This window comes from Nicotiana attenuata, chromosome 2 (genome assembly GCF_001879085.1).
Source record: "Nicotiana attenuata strain UT chromosome 2, NIATTr2, whole genome shotgun sequence".
Classification (NCBI taxonomy): Eukaryota; Viridiplantae; Streptophyta; class Magnoliopsida; order Solanales; family Solanaceae; genus Nicotiana; species Nicotiana attenuata.
In genome coordinates, this window is record NC_031990.1 from 14,010,691 (window position 1) to 14,029,657 (window position 18,967).

At 36.1% G+C, this 18,967-nt stretch overlaps 1 protein-coding gene across 1 annotated transcript; it reads right to left on the minus strand.

Annotated features, from left to right (window-relative positions):
- LOC109244492 (soluble starch synthase 3, chloroplastic/amyloplastic) lies at positions 997-16,956 on the minus strand. Its single transcript, XM_019411595.1, has 16 exons — positions 16,828-16,956; positions 16,129-16,186; positions 14,445-16,034; positions 13,001-13,215; positions 12,590-12,860; positions 11,989-12,164; positions 11,162-11,269; positions 10,654-10,763; positions 9,161-9,266; positions 8,026-8,196; positions 7,374-7,502; positions 5,518-5,700; positions 5,066-5,197; positions 4,870-4,981; positions 3,882-4,005; positions 997-1,411 (listed from the first exon to the last, which is right to left on the minus strand). The coding sequence occupies exons 1-16, from the start codon at positions 16,954-16,956 to the stop codon at positions 1,276-1,278; spliced, it is 3,750 nt and encodes a 1,249-aa protein (XP_019267140.1). The 3' UTR covers positions 997-1,275.

The window sequence follows — 18,967 nt, forward strand, 5'->3', positions numbered from 1 at the left end:
TCCTGTCACACTGATCCACCACTTGACACAAAATCTTTCTTTATAATGGAAGGGAACCAGAAATGGAGTGAAATTCAAAAATAGCTAGATTTATAAGTGGTAATTGAAAAATAGTCACAATTTCAAAAATAATCAAAATTTAGCCAATATTCATGTAAAGATAAATCTGAACGAAAATACTGTTCAAAATCCGGAAAATATTCCAACATAATATACTGGATTTCAAATTTATTACATGTGAACTTCCAACTTAATATACTGGAGTTCCAGCATAATATACTGGTCCACCATAATATGCTAGAAGTTCATACGCAGGTGCACCAATCCCTGGTATATTATGCTGGAATTTTCCGTGTTGCTGCGAAATAGTGTCTATTTTTCAATGACGTTGCAAACACTGGCTATTTTTCAAGTACCAGTCCAAAAACTAACTAGCCCGTGCTATTTGCACCCAGAAATGGCTTCAGTGACAGCAAAGATAATTAAGCAAGTTTAGTGGTTATTAGAGCAAGCTTCACTTAAGCTAATGAAAAATCTTCCAACTTGTTATAATTTGTAAAGAGAGCCAATTAGCTCCCTGGTTTTCAATACTTTTTTTGACATTTGACTCCAGGTGCAGTAATTACTATGATCATATTGTACTATCATCATCAATTCAACAATGACATGAAAATGGGGCAAATAAAAATCAAGGTGTCATCAAATGATGATTATCTCTTTGATCTTAGGCTTCAAAAATACAAGGTGTAATTCTTTTCAAACTCTCATAAGTTATTAAGAAAATCAGGATATAGATATGGTGGATATTTTAAAGCAAGAAAATTGCAAAAGACATTATAGAGCTTCTTTATCGCTCCAATGACCAAATAATACCAGAACAAAACAGCAAGGAGGAAAAAAAGCCGACCCTCCGAAAACCTGAGCATGAAAACTTTACTACCTGCTTGAGTAATGTAGTATGGATTTAGGATCCAAAGTTCAATCTTGAAGAGCCAATGAGAGTATTTTGCATCCTTTGATTTCTCATTTCTTCTAAAAATGAATAAGCATCAATAGACTACATTATTTGAGGCAAAACTATTTCATATGCAAAAAATTTACTTAACTGACTATTGTCTGCTATTGATCTCAGGGTAGATTTGCATTGCTATTGATCTCAGGGTAGATTTGCATTATACTTTGCTATAGGAAAAGAAATGTAGTCCAAACACTAACACTGAACCTGTACAGATTGCAAAATCCCACGAATCTTTCTGCTAGTATCTCGCAAACTAACTATTCTAACTTTCTAGCAGCATGGTAAAGCTCCAAATAATCAAGAGCAGGTCGGTTCCAAGACCAATCTTGTTCCATGACCTGCTTGCATAAAGAGTTGAACCAATCTCGACCATCATACCAAGCAGACAGAGCTCTGAAACATATAACCGTAAATGAGTCCTTACATATTAACAAAACAAGGGGGAGGAAGCATGTGTCTTTGCATGTGCATGGGATAGGGAAAAAAAGGCATGGTGTGAAGAGAAAAATAATATCTCCACCTTTCCCAACATTTAAGCAGTTACTAAGTGGCAATTCGCTCCAAGTTCACTATTTATTGTCATTTCAAATAACATGCTCATCAGATGTTTGTTTCTCCAATTTCTACATTTGAGCAGTTTTATTTTCATAACCAGCAACTAATTCACAGCAAACTTACTTCCCCCATCCCTCCCCATAAACAAGGTTATAATAACAAATGATCTCAAGGATGAAACAACAAAAGAAAATGAGAAGTAAACCGCCAAGGCTAGTGCAGGACGGCTCCACCATGTATGTCAAGGAGCTTTCCTTGGTCAGTTCTTTCGATGGAAGTTCAGCTCTGGGACGCTTATGATCTAAATAGTCCGCAGTGGAAGATCCACAATTGCAGCGATGACCGGGCTTCAAATATTTTCTTTAAATATGCCATAGGGATGCAAAGATAGCATAAATTGGGTGGAAGATCCTTGCATAAGTAGCTGGATGTCGCTAAGCTCAAGATGCTTCTTGTGTAAGGAGAATGCAGAAAATAATAACCATTTGTTCTTACACAGCAAAGTGACTGGTCAGCTTTGGCAGTTTTTTCGGAAGATGATTGGCCTAAATTGGGTCATGCCAGAGTCTACAATTGAGCTTCTAAAATGCTGGAAAAAGGGGGGAGGCAGAAGAAATGGTGGAACTCCATCCCAGCTTGTGTATGGTGGACTATATGGACAGAGAGAAATGCAAGGTGTTTTGAAGACAATAGTAACTCTATACAGACAATTAAGATGAATTGTATACAGTCTTTGTATTTTTGGTGTAAAGGAAAATATGTAGAAGATACTGAGAATCTTTAATGGATTTTCTAGAAGCCTTGTAGTAACCTTGTAAGAGGAACAAGGTTCTTATTTTGCTTAATCTACTTTGTAAATATGGTGCCCAGCTTTTCCTTAAGGCCGATGAATATAATGTTACCATTCTCAAAAAAAAAATATTGAGAAGGGGCACTAGGGTGGTGGCTTTGGTGGAGTGTCTTCAGTTGGGAGGAGGAAGAGAGTAAAAGCTGAAGGCCGCAGGGCATTTACAAGAGAAAACTGAGAGGCCTAAATACATTTAGTAGAACAAATGAAATGCAGTAGAAGGGATCCAGAGAGGCCCTTGATGCACCCCAGCAGGTATCTAACCATAGCATCTATGTGTGAAAGACTCTACGCATCCGACCCAAAACATAAAGGCAATGGGTGGAGTAGCCTAGGACATTATAAATGCTCTTTGGAAACCCTACACAACTGATGAGGGACAAGTGTATTCTCTAATAGCCTCCCACATGTGTAACCTGGTTATTGGGTTTACGTGTGCACTGAAGATTTCCTTTTTTATTTTTCGGGAGGGAGTTGCGGGGGGCTGAAGAGGTGGCTCAACAGAAGTGGGCCTAAAGTACTGGTCAGGCCCAACAGACTAATGAGTGAGCCAGAAGTACTATTAGTGGCTCGATGGAGTTTTCAGAGCAATAGAACATGAGGAGAAAATTAAGCGGCTGTACAACCTATTTACCAAAATTTTCTTGATAGCATGTGAAGAAAATGGACCTTGAGCCTGCTCAACCGCAAAAGATAGCTCATGAGGTGAGGATTGCTCAAGATCATAAGAAAACAACAGCTCATTTCCTCTACCAAATAGACACTTAAAGCAATATTAGGTAAATCAAGAATATTTATGGGTGCGGCTCGGATATCATGTGAAAAAATCTGAGCATCCAACACAAAAGCTTAAGGCAAAGGGTGGAGCGACCTGGGGCATTATAAACCCTTCTAGAAAACCTTACACAATATATGAAGGACAAAGTGTATTCTCTAACGCTAAGGATGGGGAGAATTACTTATAGCATATTCCTCTTGGGACTTCAACAGGAAACAATTGGTTATTTTCAGGACAAAAGAAAATCAGAATAACTTTTTTGGTCCTTTCTCTTGTTAAAAAGCTGCTTCCTCTCTCTCGTAAGCAAGCATAAGAAAATGGAAATTCTCAAACTGAAGATAGATTACCCAGATTGCTATCCCTTTCCCTGTTTCAGCAACTCTGTATTCCCTTTCCTCAAATTAGAATTCAAACAAAACTGAATTGATAAAAAATTCCAAGATCTCAGCAAGTTCCTGGAATTCTGTTAAGGCTGTCCTCGCATCTTTTAACGAAGAAATGTTAAGTCAGGAGGAAAAAGATCCTCAACAGTTGCATGTCTGTGTTGTTAAAAAATAAATAGGGGCAAATAGTGTGGGACTTTAAAGAGTTGTTACTACTGTGTATGCCATCACATTTACTTCCCTTTCCCTCTAAAATTGAAAAGACTAAAAGGCTTAATTGAAAAAAGCAAGTATACTTGCCTATTCAGAGCATAATCAACTCCGGCAGCATCAGCTCCATCAAAGCTGAATCCATTTGGTTCAAGACCACACTGTTGTGCTCTCTCTTTATCATGGTCAACATCAAATACAGTATCATAAAGTCCTAATATACAGAATGCAGAGGTTAAAACACTCATTCAGAAGCAAAAGAGTTGGGATCTGCTAAAATAATAATTAAGTCAATGGCATCAAAAGAAATTCAAGTATGCGCAGATAAATATTTATTCTCGCACTTAATTCAAGAGAATGCAATATGCTCCTGTGAATCCAATATACATCAAGTGAATTCACTACTAAAAGAGAAAAACTACAATTGAAAATTCTGATCGGTAGCATTACACAGACACAGTAGTAGTTGGTTTATTGGTCGCTCACATACCATATATGAACATCTGCAGTTGCAATTTTCCGGTGTGTGACCACGACATCTAAAAGCTTAAAGTGTTAGGAAGAACTGTTTTTTAATTATCGTCTTTTTATTTTATTTTTTGATAAGGAATTATTTTCTTATGTTATTAAGCAATATATTATGAATTGTATTAAAATGTTTTCTCACGTGAGAGCCAGATTCTTTTTCTTTGGCCAAGCATGCAGAGATACCTTTTTATAATGGGTGGCAGTGAAAATTGAACCCAAAACCTCTTTCTACTTTGCTAGTTGCTACCATGTTGAATTGTTAGCTACCTCATCTTTAAAGCTTAAGTAGCCAAAAAAGGGACACTTTATTAATTTAATTATGGCTTAACCGAATAAAAAATGGTCATTCATATATATGCCTCCAAAAATATGGTCACATCATGAAAAAGTGAATGCTAAGGTCAAGAGAGAGAGAACCTTTGCTAGAAAAAATTGAGTTGCTAAACCTTCATATCTAAATATACAGTGCAAGTGGCAGAGCGGTACTAAACAAGCTGCACATGGTAAGATATTCTTATTTCTAAAACTACAGTTCATAAGAAAAAGGTACCTCCAGTTTTACGCACAACTGGAATTGAACCATATCTCATCGCCGTAAGTTGTGTTAGTCCACATGGCTCAAATATTGAAGGGACTAGAATGAAATCAGCACCAGCATATATCTGCAATTGTATCAAATGTGATTATATAATAAGGGTAAGGTGTGAAGATAAAAATATGCAACAAGAAGGAAAGGAAAACAATACCAGGTGAGAAAGTGGCTCATCGTATGTTAGACAGAGCCGTGCACGGTCATTATATGTGGAGTGCAATTGATTTGCCAAATTAACAAAATCATTTTGTATCCTAGGATCAGGAGCAGAACCAAGCAAGACCACCTGTCACAACTCTTTGTCAATGAAAGATCATAGCATCCTGCTATAACAGACTTTCAAAAATAAGACTCCATTCAGAATAAAACTAGAGAGAACAAGCACGCGAGAAGTGGTATTCTCTGGCATCTTAGATCAGTTTCAATCTACAAATTGGATATACCATCCAAACCCAAAAAGATTTAGAACAAAATATTATACTAGTTATTATCAGAACATATAACAACATTTTGACAAGCCAAAAGCTTGAGATGAGTACATTCCCCCCTTCCCCAAGCAAAAGAAGGGGGAGCATCTGAAGAACTTAGGTATTTTAAGAAAAATACCTGTCCATTCCGTTCCAGGGTGCGCCAAATAGCATGTTTGATGAGGTGGATTCCTTTTTGGTGAGTTAAGCGGGTGACTATTCCTACCAAAGGAAGGTCGGCCTGTTTCAGTCCAAGTTTTTGCTGCAAAGCTTCCTTGGCTGCTGTTTTGCCTTCAACGACATTTTCCGAGGTGTATGAAATCTGTAATTGCATGCATTCCAACAGTGCCACAACCATCAGACAAATAAAGATGACACATGATTTAACTCCAAGAACTTAAAGCTACAAAGAATAAGCAAATATAATACTCCCTCCGTGCCACTCTAGAGCAAGATACTTGTCAAACAGGCCATGCTTAAAATTCTACAAATCACCTCTATATGGCTAGGGGTGTGCATTCGAATCGGTTTATCGATAAATCGAATCGATTATTTGTTATCGAAATCGAAATCGAAAAAATCGAAACCTTATTGAAACGATAACGATAAGCATATGTACAAATCGATAATCGATAAGTAATTATCGATATGCACACCCCTAGACTGTAGATACTTGTTAAATGAGTAATTACCTATTTGTGTAGATTAATATAACATACGGAATGTATATATATTCCGCTACTATTTTGAAAGCGGCTATGCAATATTATTTTCCCTAATCTATACCCTTTCCTTTACCCTAAGTCCCTTACCCTATTATTTTCTCTACCACATTTAAGGAATGATCATATTTAAAGATCAAGGGAATGAAGTTCAAATTAATGGAAAACAGAATTAGCCGTGATGATGTGTTTTGTTTTGTTTTGTTTTTTTTTATACCGTTGGAGTGTTGGTGGCATACATTTGATCCCTTACTTTAGTTTTGTTGCATGTGCTTGGTGACACAATTTTTATATTATAAATGGTGTTCGTCTTATTTTAGCTTCTTTTTGTCCATATTAGTTAGGCGCGTTTATAGCGATATACTTTCCGTGGAATCCCGCAAATTTTCTTATTGGTGTAATCGATAACCGAATCGATAAGCCCCCAAAATCGATAAATCGAAATCGAAAAAATCAAAACCTTATTGAAACGATACCGATAAGCATATGTACAAATCGATAATCGATAAGTAATTATCAATAAGGGTCAAAATCGAATCGATAAATCGAATGCACACCCATATATATGGCCTTACACACAACAATAGGACAATATCCGGGCATCAAGGGGAGCAGCCTCCTTGTTCAGGCATCAGCTACTAAAAAATGAGGTAAAGATCCACAAAAGCTGAAATGTCTTTGCACTGGCAACCCAAACTTCCACTTCTCCTTTAAGAAAGTGAAGAAAGATCCACAGCTTATGACCCACACCCACCACAAGTACACACGACGGATTCAATTATAGTTATTGCTCATGATAAAATATTTCCTGCATTTCCAACAGTTGTTTGTAGAGTATTGGGAGGTACACAACCTTTCTTGCGAGCAAAAAAGTTAAGAAAGCTGTACCACTAAGCTTCTTCTTTTTTGTGACTAGATATCCTTTCATTCCTCAATTGACCAATAATCAGTTAAGGTGTCATCTTCAGGGAGGCCATTTTCAAGAACTGCAGTTGACAGTTTATATGCAGAGAAAGAAAGGGGGAAGAAGAGAATTTGGAGACTTAAATCCAACTAAATTGCACTCCTGAGATAGTTTTATCGATATAGAGCAATTAAAGGGCAAAAACCTTTTTCCCCACCAAACTAAAGCAGGCAATCTAGCAAGTTGTTCGAATAAATTTATCACAAAATCTAGGAGTTCAGCACATGAAATTCACAAAATAGCATGAACTTTTTCCAATGTGTGCACTTGTAGGTAATATAATAATTGAGAAAAGCAGAGACAACTTACCGGAATGAACTTATCGTTCAACGGGTCCCAAATATCTGGGTCAATCCCGTTCACTATACCATGGAACTTGTAAAGGTGAGGTGCAATTACAGGGTTTCCAGACACCTCCCTTGAGTAAGTTGGTGATACCTGCATGTAAATCCTGTTAGGATAGAGTTTTACCTTTCATTGAAAACCTTTACAGTTTTGCTACAACCAAAAAAGAATGTTATTTATTTTATTTTTTTAATAAAGCCAAAAGGGAAGTATACTTGAAGCCCTTAACACTTTTTCTGTCTATACTTCAAGAACATGTACTTGTGTAGCTTCCTCAGAATTTGTCTGTTCTTACTTTATCTCCAACAGCGTCCATAGCTTTAGGCCATTAGGCAGTCTTCGCCTGTTATACTAGTGTCTGAAAGCAGCAAATAATGCCTTTTTTCCTAGAGGGCATTTTACAATCTTCTTCCGAAAAATGAGAAGGCAAAACAAACATAAAACAAATATGAAGCCTGAAAAATGATGACCATTGTCTTCGGGAATTCAAATCCAAAACTTTTGCCTAGCAAGTATCGAAAGAGGCCGTCGGTTAATGCATAGCACCATTTTTCAAGAGTCGACAGCATAAAGCACAAACAGCTATCTATAAGGTATAGGCAATAGAGGCACTTACTGTTGTAGCTTTGTCTGCATAAGTCATCGCTTTCCCAATGAGATCTGCACCAAATTCAAGATTGTGTATTGTGAAGACAATACGAGACTTGCTTAGACCATAGTGTGTATATTGTTCCTTAAAGAGCCACGCAACGGGAGCACTAGACCAATCATGGCAATGGATGATATCCTGCCGGACAAGTGAACAGTAAGAACACGAGCAAATAAAATCTAATCAACAAAAGAATATATCACTTCGGCATGAAAATTGAAATTCTTATTTTTGGTGCTCCAAAGCTCTTGTTTATTGTAGCAAACAGTAAGACATAGGGAGAAAATTACAGAAAGAGAAAAGTAGTACACACTCCATCCCACTTTAGATGTCCAAAGTTGAATTCGAGTGCAAAATGTCCAATTCTGCATCTTGAGACAGATTTACCTTAAAGCTTAAATTTTGGAAACTAATAGTTGATATTATTAAACTATGATAGAAATGATATCAAATAATCAGGCTTTTCGGTTATAAAAGACTAAGGATATTATGAATAATTTCGTTGTCGAATTTCATAATTCTATCCTCAAAAGTCAAACTTAAGAAGTTAATTTGGGACCAAGGAAGCATGTTGCAGACCCAATTAATCCAACAACTTCACATATTGGCAATTTGCAACTTTCACTACCATAAAAGCTCTAACCTGAGGCGGTTCCAATAGATATCTGCAATCAACTTGCCTCTTTCAGATATTATTTATAGCTTTACTATCTAAAGAATTTTACAAGGTGTTTCGAACAATAAAGAAGATTTGGAGAGATAATCCTCTTAGCATAGCTTTGGACGATATAGAAAGAAAGAAAAAATAGGTGTTTTGAAGGCAAGGAGGAGCAGCTGCAATATGTGAAATATAGTTGTTTGCATTATTTGTACTACTGGAAAGATGGAAAGGCTGTTATGAATTTTCATAATATGCTGGACATGCTAGACCGCTTAGGATTTTAGTGTTTTTAAGCCAGCACTATCTCTGTATTTTCACAGTATCAGCTTGATACTGCTTTCAATAAAATCCTCGCCTTATTTAAAAAAACAATAAAATGGGTACAGAAACAAAAAAATATGAGTTCTCTAAATTAGCATATTGATAAATTCTGGAACATACCGGATGAACTCCACCTTGCAGAAGAAACTCCAAAGCCGCGTGACAAAAGAAACCAAATCTTTCACCATCATTATTACAACCATATACACACCCCTTCCAAAATAACCTAAAACAGTAATGATGAAGCATTAAACTTATGAAGCCAGCGAAAGTGCCTAATTTACTTATGCTCAATCAAAAAAATAGAAATAAAATTAACAGGCACACATAGTTGAGAATGCGATTTCATATTCTGCTGGACTAAATAGCTATATTTTTTTAGACTCAAAAGGTTCCAAAAGGTAGAATCGCAGATATGCCAATGCCATAGACACTGATCCTTTAAAGAGTTAACTTGATGGAAGCAAGGGCTATATTCTAGTAGTAGGTGCAAAAGGTAGAATTGCACATACCATTAGAATTGCATGACATAATTTTAATAGGGTTCTAGGTCTAGCATATACATGTTCTTACCCTAATTATATCTAGCATATACAAGACTCTAAGGAATCTTCTGAAAAGGGAGAAAATAGGTGCAAGTCACAAAGTTTTTTCTCTTTTCCATCAATTTTTAGGAAGAGAAAGAAAGGAAGAAGGAAGTGATAAAGTCGTAGACAAAAGCTTAAGTTTGATTCCATTCCGAAGTGAGTAGAAACAGAGGGAGAGAAGACATCTTTCAATAGAATTTTTTTGTAAAACAACAAGACCTCCGACTTGTGGATGAACTTCTTAAAATAAGTGAATAGGAAGATTTTAACCAGGCCATCCAACTAAAATACGCACATAGTGAAAGAAGACAGATTTTTTAATAAAGTAATAAGATTTTATTGAAATGCTTAGGCAAAACGACACCCGTATACAAGAAGAATACCAAAAAATGGTCTCCCTTTTTCTTTTCTTGGGGGGTGGGTGGTGTGTATAAATTCTACAAATAAGTCAGCAAAACGGGTAAGACAGTTGGGATCCTACAATTTTTTAATGCCTTTCAATCATTTGGATCTTTCTTCAGATCCTTCTCTTTTAAATGGTGCATGCTTGTATTGGTTTTTTATTTTTGTACCATTGGGCCATTCTCCGTTTTCCTTTTTAGAGGGTTACCTGTCCATGTGTTGCATACTTTTAAGTGCAATTTCTAATATAATTCTACATCACTGATCCATAAGAATAGAACGCTGTCAAGTAATAAACAATTTATCTAGCACATACAACTTCAGTTAGTTCATGATCGCACAAAAAATGTCAGTTAGTTTTCTTAGCTGTAATTGAACTCCTTCCTTTGTATGTGGAAACTGGAAAGACAGAGAAAAAGTAGCTCTCTCTCTCTCTCTCTCTCTCTCTCTCTCTCTCTCTCTCTCTCTCTCTCTCTCTCTCTCTCTCTCTCTCTCTCTCTTTACTTCACAATTAGTAAACAGCCTTACAAAAGTTGACTATAAATTTCGTCCATTTTTTCTGATTAAACAAAAACATCACATAAGTAGCTCCTGTGCATATAAGTTAAAGCATAATCAGCATACCCGTTTTGAGGCTCCAAAAAGTAGACGGAGACACCTTCCACCTTCCCAAACCATACTTTTATTTCAGTCCCACCCCAAAAGTAGCTTTTGTGAAACTGAAAGTCCTTCACCTAATAAGAATTCGTAGCAACATGGCATTATATTACTGAAAGTATGTTGATACATTTAAAACTTAAATGGTTTATAGCAATTTTTTTATTTATTTCTTTATAAGGTAAGGTGCATTGTTTATTGCAATCATGTTTGAACATTCTCGTGAATCATGAAGCATCTAGACTTGTACTTTTACCAGATCTGCAAGAATGGAGGATAATAGCTGCCACACATTTACAAGTAGTTGACAGGAGGACCGAGGCTTCTACATTTCATTTTTAGTAACAAAATATTGAAGCAAAAAGGTAGCTATTGTAAGTGCCAATGAGAAGCCTTCTTGGGTTGCAGACGTAGTGAGTGGAAGTGGAATGAAGAATAAATAGCAGACTTGGTAATGAAGAATATTCAAGCTTACCTGATTCATCTTCAAACAGTCATACTTAGGTAAGATGATATCCACATTATGGTTTAAATCTTGAACTGCACGGGAAAGACTAGTAACAACATCACCAAGGCCTCCCACCTGCAAAAACAACGTATGACAACTTAACAGCTATTACCAAATACCAAGTCAGGGAGTAGAATCACTCCTTTTAATAGGTAAATGAACAGGTATGTGTTGGATATATTCAAAGTACCTCAACGATATCTGAGTTTTCTTCTTTTATTCCAAATCCGATGTCTACAACATTACTTAAACCACTGTCTCTTCTAAACTAGGTGATGCTTTTTTCTGATTGTGATCATTCCCGAGAATGATATCCACTTCCCTAATAGGAAAACTTTGTTCATTGTCTTTCAAATTTAAAGTCAAAAAGTAATACTACAAGGCCAGTTTATCCTTTCAAATTCACTTTACAATTCTCAATAGACTCACTTTTCCCTCCTTCAAATACTAAACAATAAACATTGACTCTAAGCTAAACAACCATAAAAGTCACAACTCACAAGAGGATCATTTCTTTTAAAATGGAACGAATTTATTTGACTAACTGTTTGCGGTGTAACTGCCCAAACATCTAGTGTAGCTGGTTATCATCAAAGCAAAAGCTTCTTTTGCAACAAAACAAGGATGCAGCATAGCTCTCCTAAAAAAATTCCCTCACAAGCCCAAATCCCCCTTTTGTTATCATCAGCACTTTATCTCTCTTCAGATATTGAATTGCAGAGAAGAAGGATCAGTTAAAGCACAAAGGTATAATATTTTAGCATAAACCAAAAGTTGGAATCACCCAAGTGTACCTTTGCAATAGGTGCCATTTCGACAGCAATATGAACAATATGCATCGGAGGTTCTTTTGCGACTCCTCCAAACACAGGTATGTGATAGTCCATTCCACTTCTATTGTCAAAAATTCCACCATCTTCTCTCTCAGAGAATACAAAATCCATCATATGTGCGTCCAATGGAACCTTCACTGCAACACCAGTAGCCAGATGGAAAGAGAAGAGTGAACATGTTTTACGGATAAAACTAGTATTTATTCAGCAAAACACTGATATATATTATTTATATATTTATATGTATAATCATATCTTACATTCATCAGTTGTTCAAACAATATATATTCAGCATCAATGCATCAGAGACTTAAATTACTTTCTCTACTTCTTAGAATACTAAGGTTTTGGATCCCATGTTTGCATTCTAGCTAACAGGTACAGAGAGAACTTTATTTGTTTAGTAAAATAGAGAAATATATGCAAAAAAGTGCAACTCAAATTCTATTTCTTTGTAACATTAAAGATACTGCTAAGCCTGCGTGAAATTTTTCTACTTGAAGCTATGATGAGCACAGTCAGTAGTGATTGTAAACTGATATCAGATTACGTGAAAACTAACCAGTTGCTTTGACATGGGTGCCATTTTCAGCAGGCAACATTTTTTGAGGCGGCAATGAACCCAGGCGGTGAGTCCAACGATTGAATGAACATCTGAACCAAATTTCAGGTTTACCATTAAGTACTGTATTGGCGGGATTATAGTAAACTGTGACGCTGCTTCCAGCTTGGACATCAAGAGGCTCAGTGTACACTATGTGCTTCTGAGACAATAAAAATGATTTCATAGTCCTTTCCTTTGTTTCTGCTTTCATACGTGCTGCTTTTTCAGCCTGGAAGTGAGAGATCATGAAACAATAGATGGAAACATACATGAGAGGTAAGCAATGTAATTCAGTAATGAGGATTTCTAAATTTGACCCATCAAATCCACTTCACTGGTTTTAACCTTGAGTGGGATATTACAACCAACCTTAGCACGCATAGCCTCTTCTCTAAGCCTTCTCTCCTCCTGAAGTGTCTTGAAGATCTGAAGTTCTTCCTCAACCCAATATAATTCCTCTGGAATGTGCTTGGGGACAATGGCATGGAAGTCTTGGTGATGATTGTTATCATATGCAATGGCATGCTTGGGTGGACCATCAGCGAACACCCAATCCAAGACAAGTGCCCGATCAGGGATGACAACTACAGAAAAATACATTCCTCAGATGAGTGTAGCCTAATACTTGAAAGAAAGAAAGAGACCAACAAAAGTGCAATTGTGTAAACCCACGTTAGGTCAATACATTGAAAAGCTTGTATAGACCTCAATAGGTTAAAGTGACCTCAATTATCAAAACTAAGCACATTGCCGAAAGTTGAAACATATATCACACAAGAAAATTTGATATGATCAATCTTGTAATTAGCCATTAAGAACCAAAAACAAGAGTCTTATTTTTCAGATGAAACCTGTTACAGATCACAATCAAAATGCTCCGTGGACATGGTAACCCAGTTTTCTTGTTACAAATCATAATGCTCTTACAACTGCATAAGATGCTAATTTCATTTCAAGCTTATATCACAGATATCCAGAATTTATTCTAACCCATATGTTGGGTCTTATATTATCTTTGCCTTCACTTTACCATGAGGGAACAATTGAAAAGAACTATTACATTGTAAAGATAACAAGTATCAACTTCTGATGTGAAAGATTAACTATTGGCTGTCAGTTGTCAGTCTAGTGGTCAACCTAGGGTTGCATGGTAACTACACCATATTTTAGATGGATTACAAAGTAATGTAGTGTTAAAACTATAAACATAGCAAATGGTCACATTGGCAAGGTACAAAAATACAAGTTCATTCCCGATAGTCGAAAACATACTCTGAAAACACAGGAAAATTCATCGTGTTTCGCTCATGGATTAGATCTACGTACATTATGTGAAGCAATATTGTTGAATCCACTCAATGCAGGAAAACTAGCACAGAACTGAGGACTCCCATATTAAAGAGAAATAATCTATTACAGAAGCAATCAACCCTTGCCTCGTTCCAACAAATACGTGTTTAAACCAAATCATAAAATTTATCTAGAGTTAAATGCTGACTATGCATTTTCCTAAAAGAAATTGAAACAAAAATACTGGGTATGTTGTTGTTGTTGTAAATTGAAAGAAAAAGGCGTTCCCACCGCAAATGGCTTCCAATTGTAGGTTTGACTACGGAATTGCATGCATGTGAAGAAAATAAATTTTCTTTCTATAATACATAATGAATATAAGTTACTTGACCATTCATGTGATAAATTCATACTATCCAGATTTTCAACAAGCACATTCATATGAAACTCAGCACTGACTAAAAGAAGTGCAAGTAAGAGCATAAATATTTATATGTATCTATGTGTGTATACACCCACTTACCCTCTGTATACCACCAATCACCATCTATTCTCTCAGATTTAACAAGCTTTTCAACGATAGACAAACCATCCTTCCAGTTGTTATATCCTCCATGGATCCACAAGTCCTTGGCATGAGAGAGAGGACCTGAACTTTTGTCATAGTATAACTTGACCTTCTCCTCACATTTAAATACACTTGGTTCTATATACCAGATGATATCACGAGTCTTCGAGGCTTTTGCCATCAGTGCTTGCAATACTTCCCTTTTCTTTGCAGCCTCTTCCTTTGCCTGTGATCTATCAGCTTCAAGTGCAGCTTTCTCTGCTTCTATTCGCCTTTGTTCTTCTGCTAGTCTTTCTCTTTCAGCTTGTTCTTTAGCAAGTTTCTCCTGTTCTCTCCGTTTCTCCTCGAGCAAGAAATTTTCAAAATCAAGAATTTGCATTCCACCTTCCACAGTTATACTGAAATCATTATTATCATTGTTGTCATAGACATCCTTTCCATTAAAAAACACAAAATCAATCTTGTATGCTTCCTTCGGAACATGGATCTTGCAAGACCACCAATCTCCACTGAGATGAGTCTCAGTTAGTGTTGTAGCAAAAGATCTCCACCGCCAGTCATTAAAAGCTCCCATAATCAAGAGATCAGGTTCATTATTCAAAGTGGAAAGACTCCTGTTAAGGAATATTTCGACATCTTCGTCGGGTTTTACAACCTCTGGGAAACAAAACAATCTGATTCCTTGCACTAAATTTTCCTCGGCAAGCCTTTTTATAGCCTGCCTGCGTAGATTTGCTTCCATCTCCAATCTTAACTTCAGAGAAATATCTTCAGTCTCTAATGTTCCTACAGTTGATGGCTCACTCTCGTCAACTGAATCTTGTTTTAAGAAACTATTACTGTCTACGTCAGCGATCTCATTGCTTTCAGTAAATTCCACATTGCTAGGCTTAGTCATTTCCAACAGCTCTCTTGCTAAGGGTCTTTTATCTTCAACATTCCCATCATCATTTTCTTTCAGTTTTTGTGTCTCATCCAACTCATCGTGATTGTATTGTTCAACTTTATAACCTCCATGAATATCTAGCTGCAATATCTCAGAAAGTGGTGTACCCAAAGCGAGGCTGCCCTTGCTAGTTTTCCCCTGAGTATTTTCGGAGTAATCACCTCCACTTTGTTCTCTTATTACAAAATCAATTTGAAAATCACTCTCTTCCGTTCTATTTGATTTATTTAAATTTACAGCACCCACGTCATCGTCACCAGTTTCTCCACTTCCAACAAATTGAGTTGATCCACAAACAGGTGATAGACTTACTGATTTAGTGGCACCATTGAATTCATCCTCCTCCTCCTGAGACTTGCGGTCCCTTCCCACTTGTTTAGTGCCATCATCACTAGTTTCAACTTTTGCTTCAATCGTCTTGGGGTTGGAAATTTCCGGTTCTTTGGATGATGAAGTACTTTGACTTTCTTTATCACCATTGCTCTTCTGATCCCTTTTTTGTGTGCTCGTCCCTGAAGGCGTCCTTGGCACAAACCCCTTTGGTGAAGAGCCTTGACTCCTAGGAGTTGAAAGTTTTCTCTGTCTTCTTCTGGAGAAATCTACAGCATACAATCTTTACAATTAGTTTGAGAAATACGTAGCACCAAAGAATAACTAATATTTACAACTAAATAATCATAGCAACGAACGCACTTGCACAAAATGGATATGAAACTCCAGCAACCATTCCATCGTTCCTCCATGAAGAAGACTGCATGAATTGCAACAGATATAAGAGATCTAACAACAAAAATTCTCCCATTGAAATTGTTTTAGGAGTGGAAACCATAAATTAGAGCATACCACTATCACACTAACTCTCAAGAACAATTACTATCAATCAACTGAAACCAGCAACACTAACATACACCAAGAACCAACAAATATGCAAATACTGATCATGATAAGTAACCACAAAGTGCCCAACTACAACACCTAAGAAAAATCCCAATCAAGATTCAATTTTGAGCACAAATAACTCCATATGTGAAAGAATTGATACTAACATAGGAAAGTATAAACACATGGGTGTACTCAAATTCTATGAGAACGGTTAAAGCAATAACTATATGTATCCAAGAAAAACGCCAATCGAGATTCAATTTTCATATATGAAAGAATTGATATTGAAATAGTACAGTATGAATACATGGGAGTATTCAAAATCTAAAAAACAGCAAAAGTAACAACAATATATATGTATCCCCAAGTTAGTGCAAATGGACACACACACACACACAATACTTATTCAGTGAGGAGAAAGACACTTGTACGGAACACACACACACACGCACGCACGCACACACGCGCGCGCGCGCGCACATGATATACAAAGTGAGAAGAGAAAGTTACTTGTACGGATAGACATGTGGTTCCACGAGGGACAAAACCAAGAAAAGGTTTGATGTTGAGGTGGGTTCTTTCAGTGGAAACACTATTGCTGCAACTCAATGGTCTTTGCAGTGGCAGTGGAACATCCATGGCTGACCCCAAAAAACAAAAGAATGTTCTTTGTACAATTACTGTTCACCACATGTGATTTGATCTCTCTTCTCCTTCGTCTACACACTATCTATTTCGCTTTCTCTCTCTAAATCTGTGCTGCAATTATATTATATATGTATTTGATTTGATGGGGTCTTTTAATACTTATTAAAATATCGAAAAAATCAAAGTGACCAGCGTACTATAATACTCTGTGAGATTCTGGAGTCTGGACCTGTGATATAACCACTTGGAAGAGTCCTACAAATTTCTGCCAGATGAGAGTTCTTTTGATGTAGTACGATGTATTTTGCTTAGGTTGTACCCGTATATCTAACGGTTGGAGTTGTTTAGTTTGGCTGTGAGAAGTTGGCCACTTAGATATTGACACGTGGATTTGAAAGTGTAGTACTCCCTCCTTTCCCCACCAATCTTTTTTGGCTCACTCATTAAGGAAATACTAAGGCCCTGTTTGGCCATGAGTTTTGCCAAAATAAATTTGGGATTTATTTTTAAAACTCATGTATGACCATAAATTTTACTCACATTTTGGCAAAATCCCAAATCCCAAACCCCAAATTCCAAAATCACCCAAATTGCTGATTTTGGGCCAAAATCCCAAAACTTGGAAATTATATACATGTTTTTCCAAAATAAAGTTGGGAAATATGTTTTGAAAACGTATGTCCAAGCTCCAAACACATTTTCATCTTAAAACCAAACTTCACCCAAATCAGATTTTTCAAAACAAATTTGGGATCTATGGGCAAACGCTAGCTAAATTATAGACGAAAATGGTTAGTGTGACTAGACTACCCTTCATTAAATGTTGCATCATAGTTATAGTAGCACTTACTTATCTTCTCAAATGTGTTGAGTAAATGACTTTTTAGAGATACGTACATAAGGGTCATTTTGAAAAAACAAATTGAATTTTCTTAATTATATAAATGAACATTTATTTTGAACCAAAATAAAAAAGCAAATTGGTCACTTATTGTGGACCGGAGGAGTATGCATTTTGTTTCTCGGAAATGAGCATAAAATGTGACAAGATGGGGACTATATGTTGTTTCCGTTTTATACTATCGGTTCTAATTTTTGTGATGTATTTTAGTTATCAGTTTGATCCAAAAGAATGACGTTTTTATATTTGAAAATAATTTTAGCTTTAAACTTTATATTTTATTTGTTTACCCTTAATAAAAAGTTATAGTCAACGTAGGGGTGTTCATGGTTCGGTTTGGATCGGTTTTTTTCCTAAATAGAAACCAAACCAAGTAAGTCGGTTTTTCAAATATTAGAACCAAACCAAACCAATTAAGTCGGTTTTTTCTTGATTCGGTTTATGTCAGATTTTGTCAGCTTTTCGGTTTTTCGGTTATTTGTCCGTTTTTTCTTAAATATAAGACATACACTACCAAACACATATTTCGGCGACCACATTTTCAACGTAACACTATCAAATCAATTGTCCTTTGAGAAATCTATTATTTACCAAGATATATTGATGATAATTGAATCAAATAGTGATGAATAATTTAAGGACTCAACTAAAAATATATTATTTTTAACACGAAATGGATTCTTACATTTAACAAAAGAAAACTACCAATCAAACTAGAATGTAAAGGTAAAGAACCATACTAAAAGTGCAAACTATTAACATTTACCATAAAATTTTTGAAACTTTATATAAAAATATACATATATATAGGTGTAATAATAAATTTGAAATAGCTACTCCTATAGTCGGTTTGGTTCGGGTTTTTTCGGTTTTTTTCTGATTAAAACCAAAACCAAACCAAATTTGATCGGTTTTTAAAATTCAAAATCAAAACCAAACCAAACCAAAAAGTATCGGTTTTTTTGGTCGGTTTGGTTTAATTTTCGGTATGGTTTGGTTTTTCGGGTTTTTATGAATATCCCTAGTCTAACGTATGTTATTAATCTCACAAAGCTTTTGTCCTTGAAAATTTTAAGATCACAAGTTTATAAAAAAAAAAAA

Coding starts and splice junctions, on each gene's coding strand:
- LOC109244492 (XM_019411595.1), bottom strand. CDS start 16,956: ATGGATGTTCCACTGCCACTGCAAAGACCATTGAGTTGCAGCAATAGT. Junction 12,165..12,589: donor CACCCATGTCAAAGCAACTG/GTTAGTTTTCAC, acceptor CTGGTGTTGCAG/TGAAGGTTCCATTGGACGCA. Junction 1,412..3,881: donor GTTGATTATGCTCTGAATAG/GCAAGTATACTT, acceptor TATATGTTTCAG/AGCTCTGTCTGCTTGGTATG.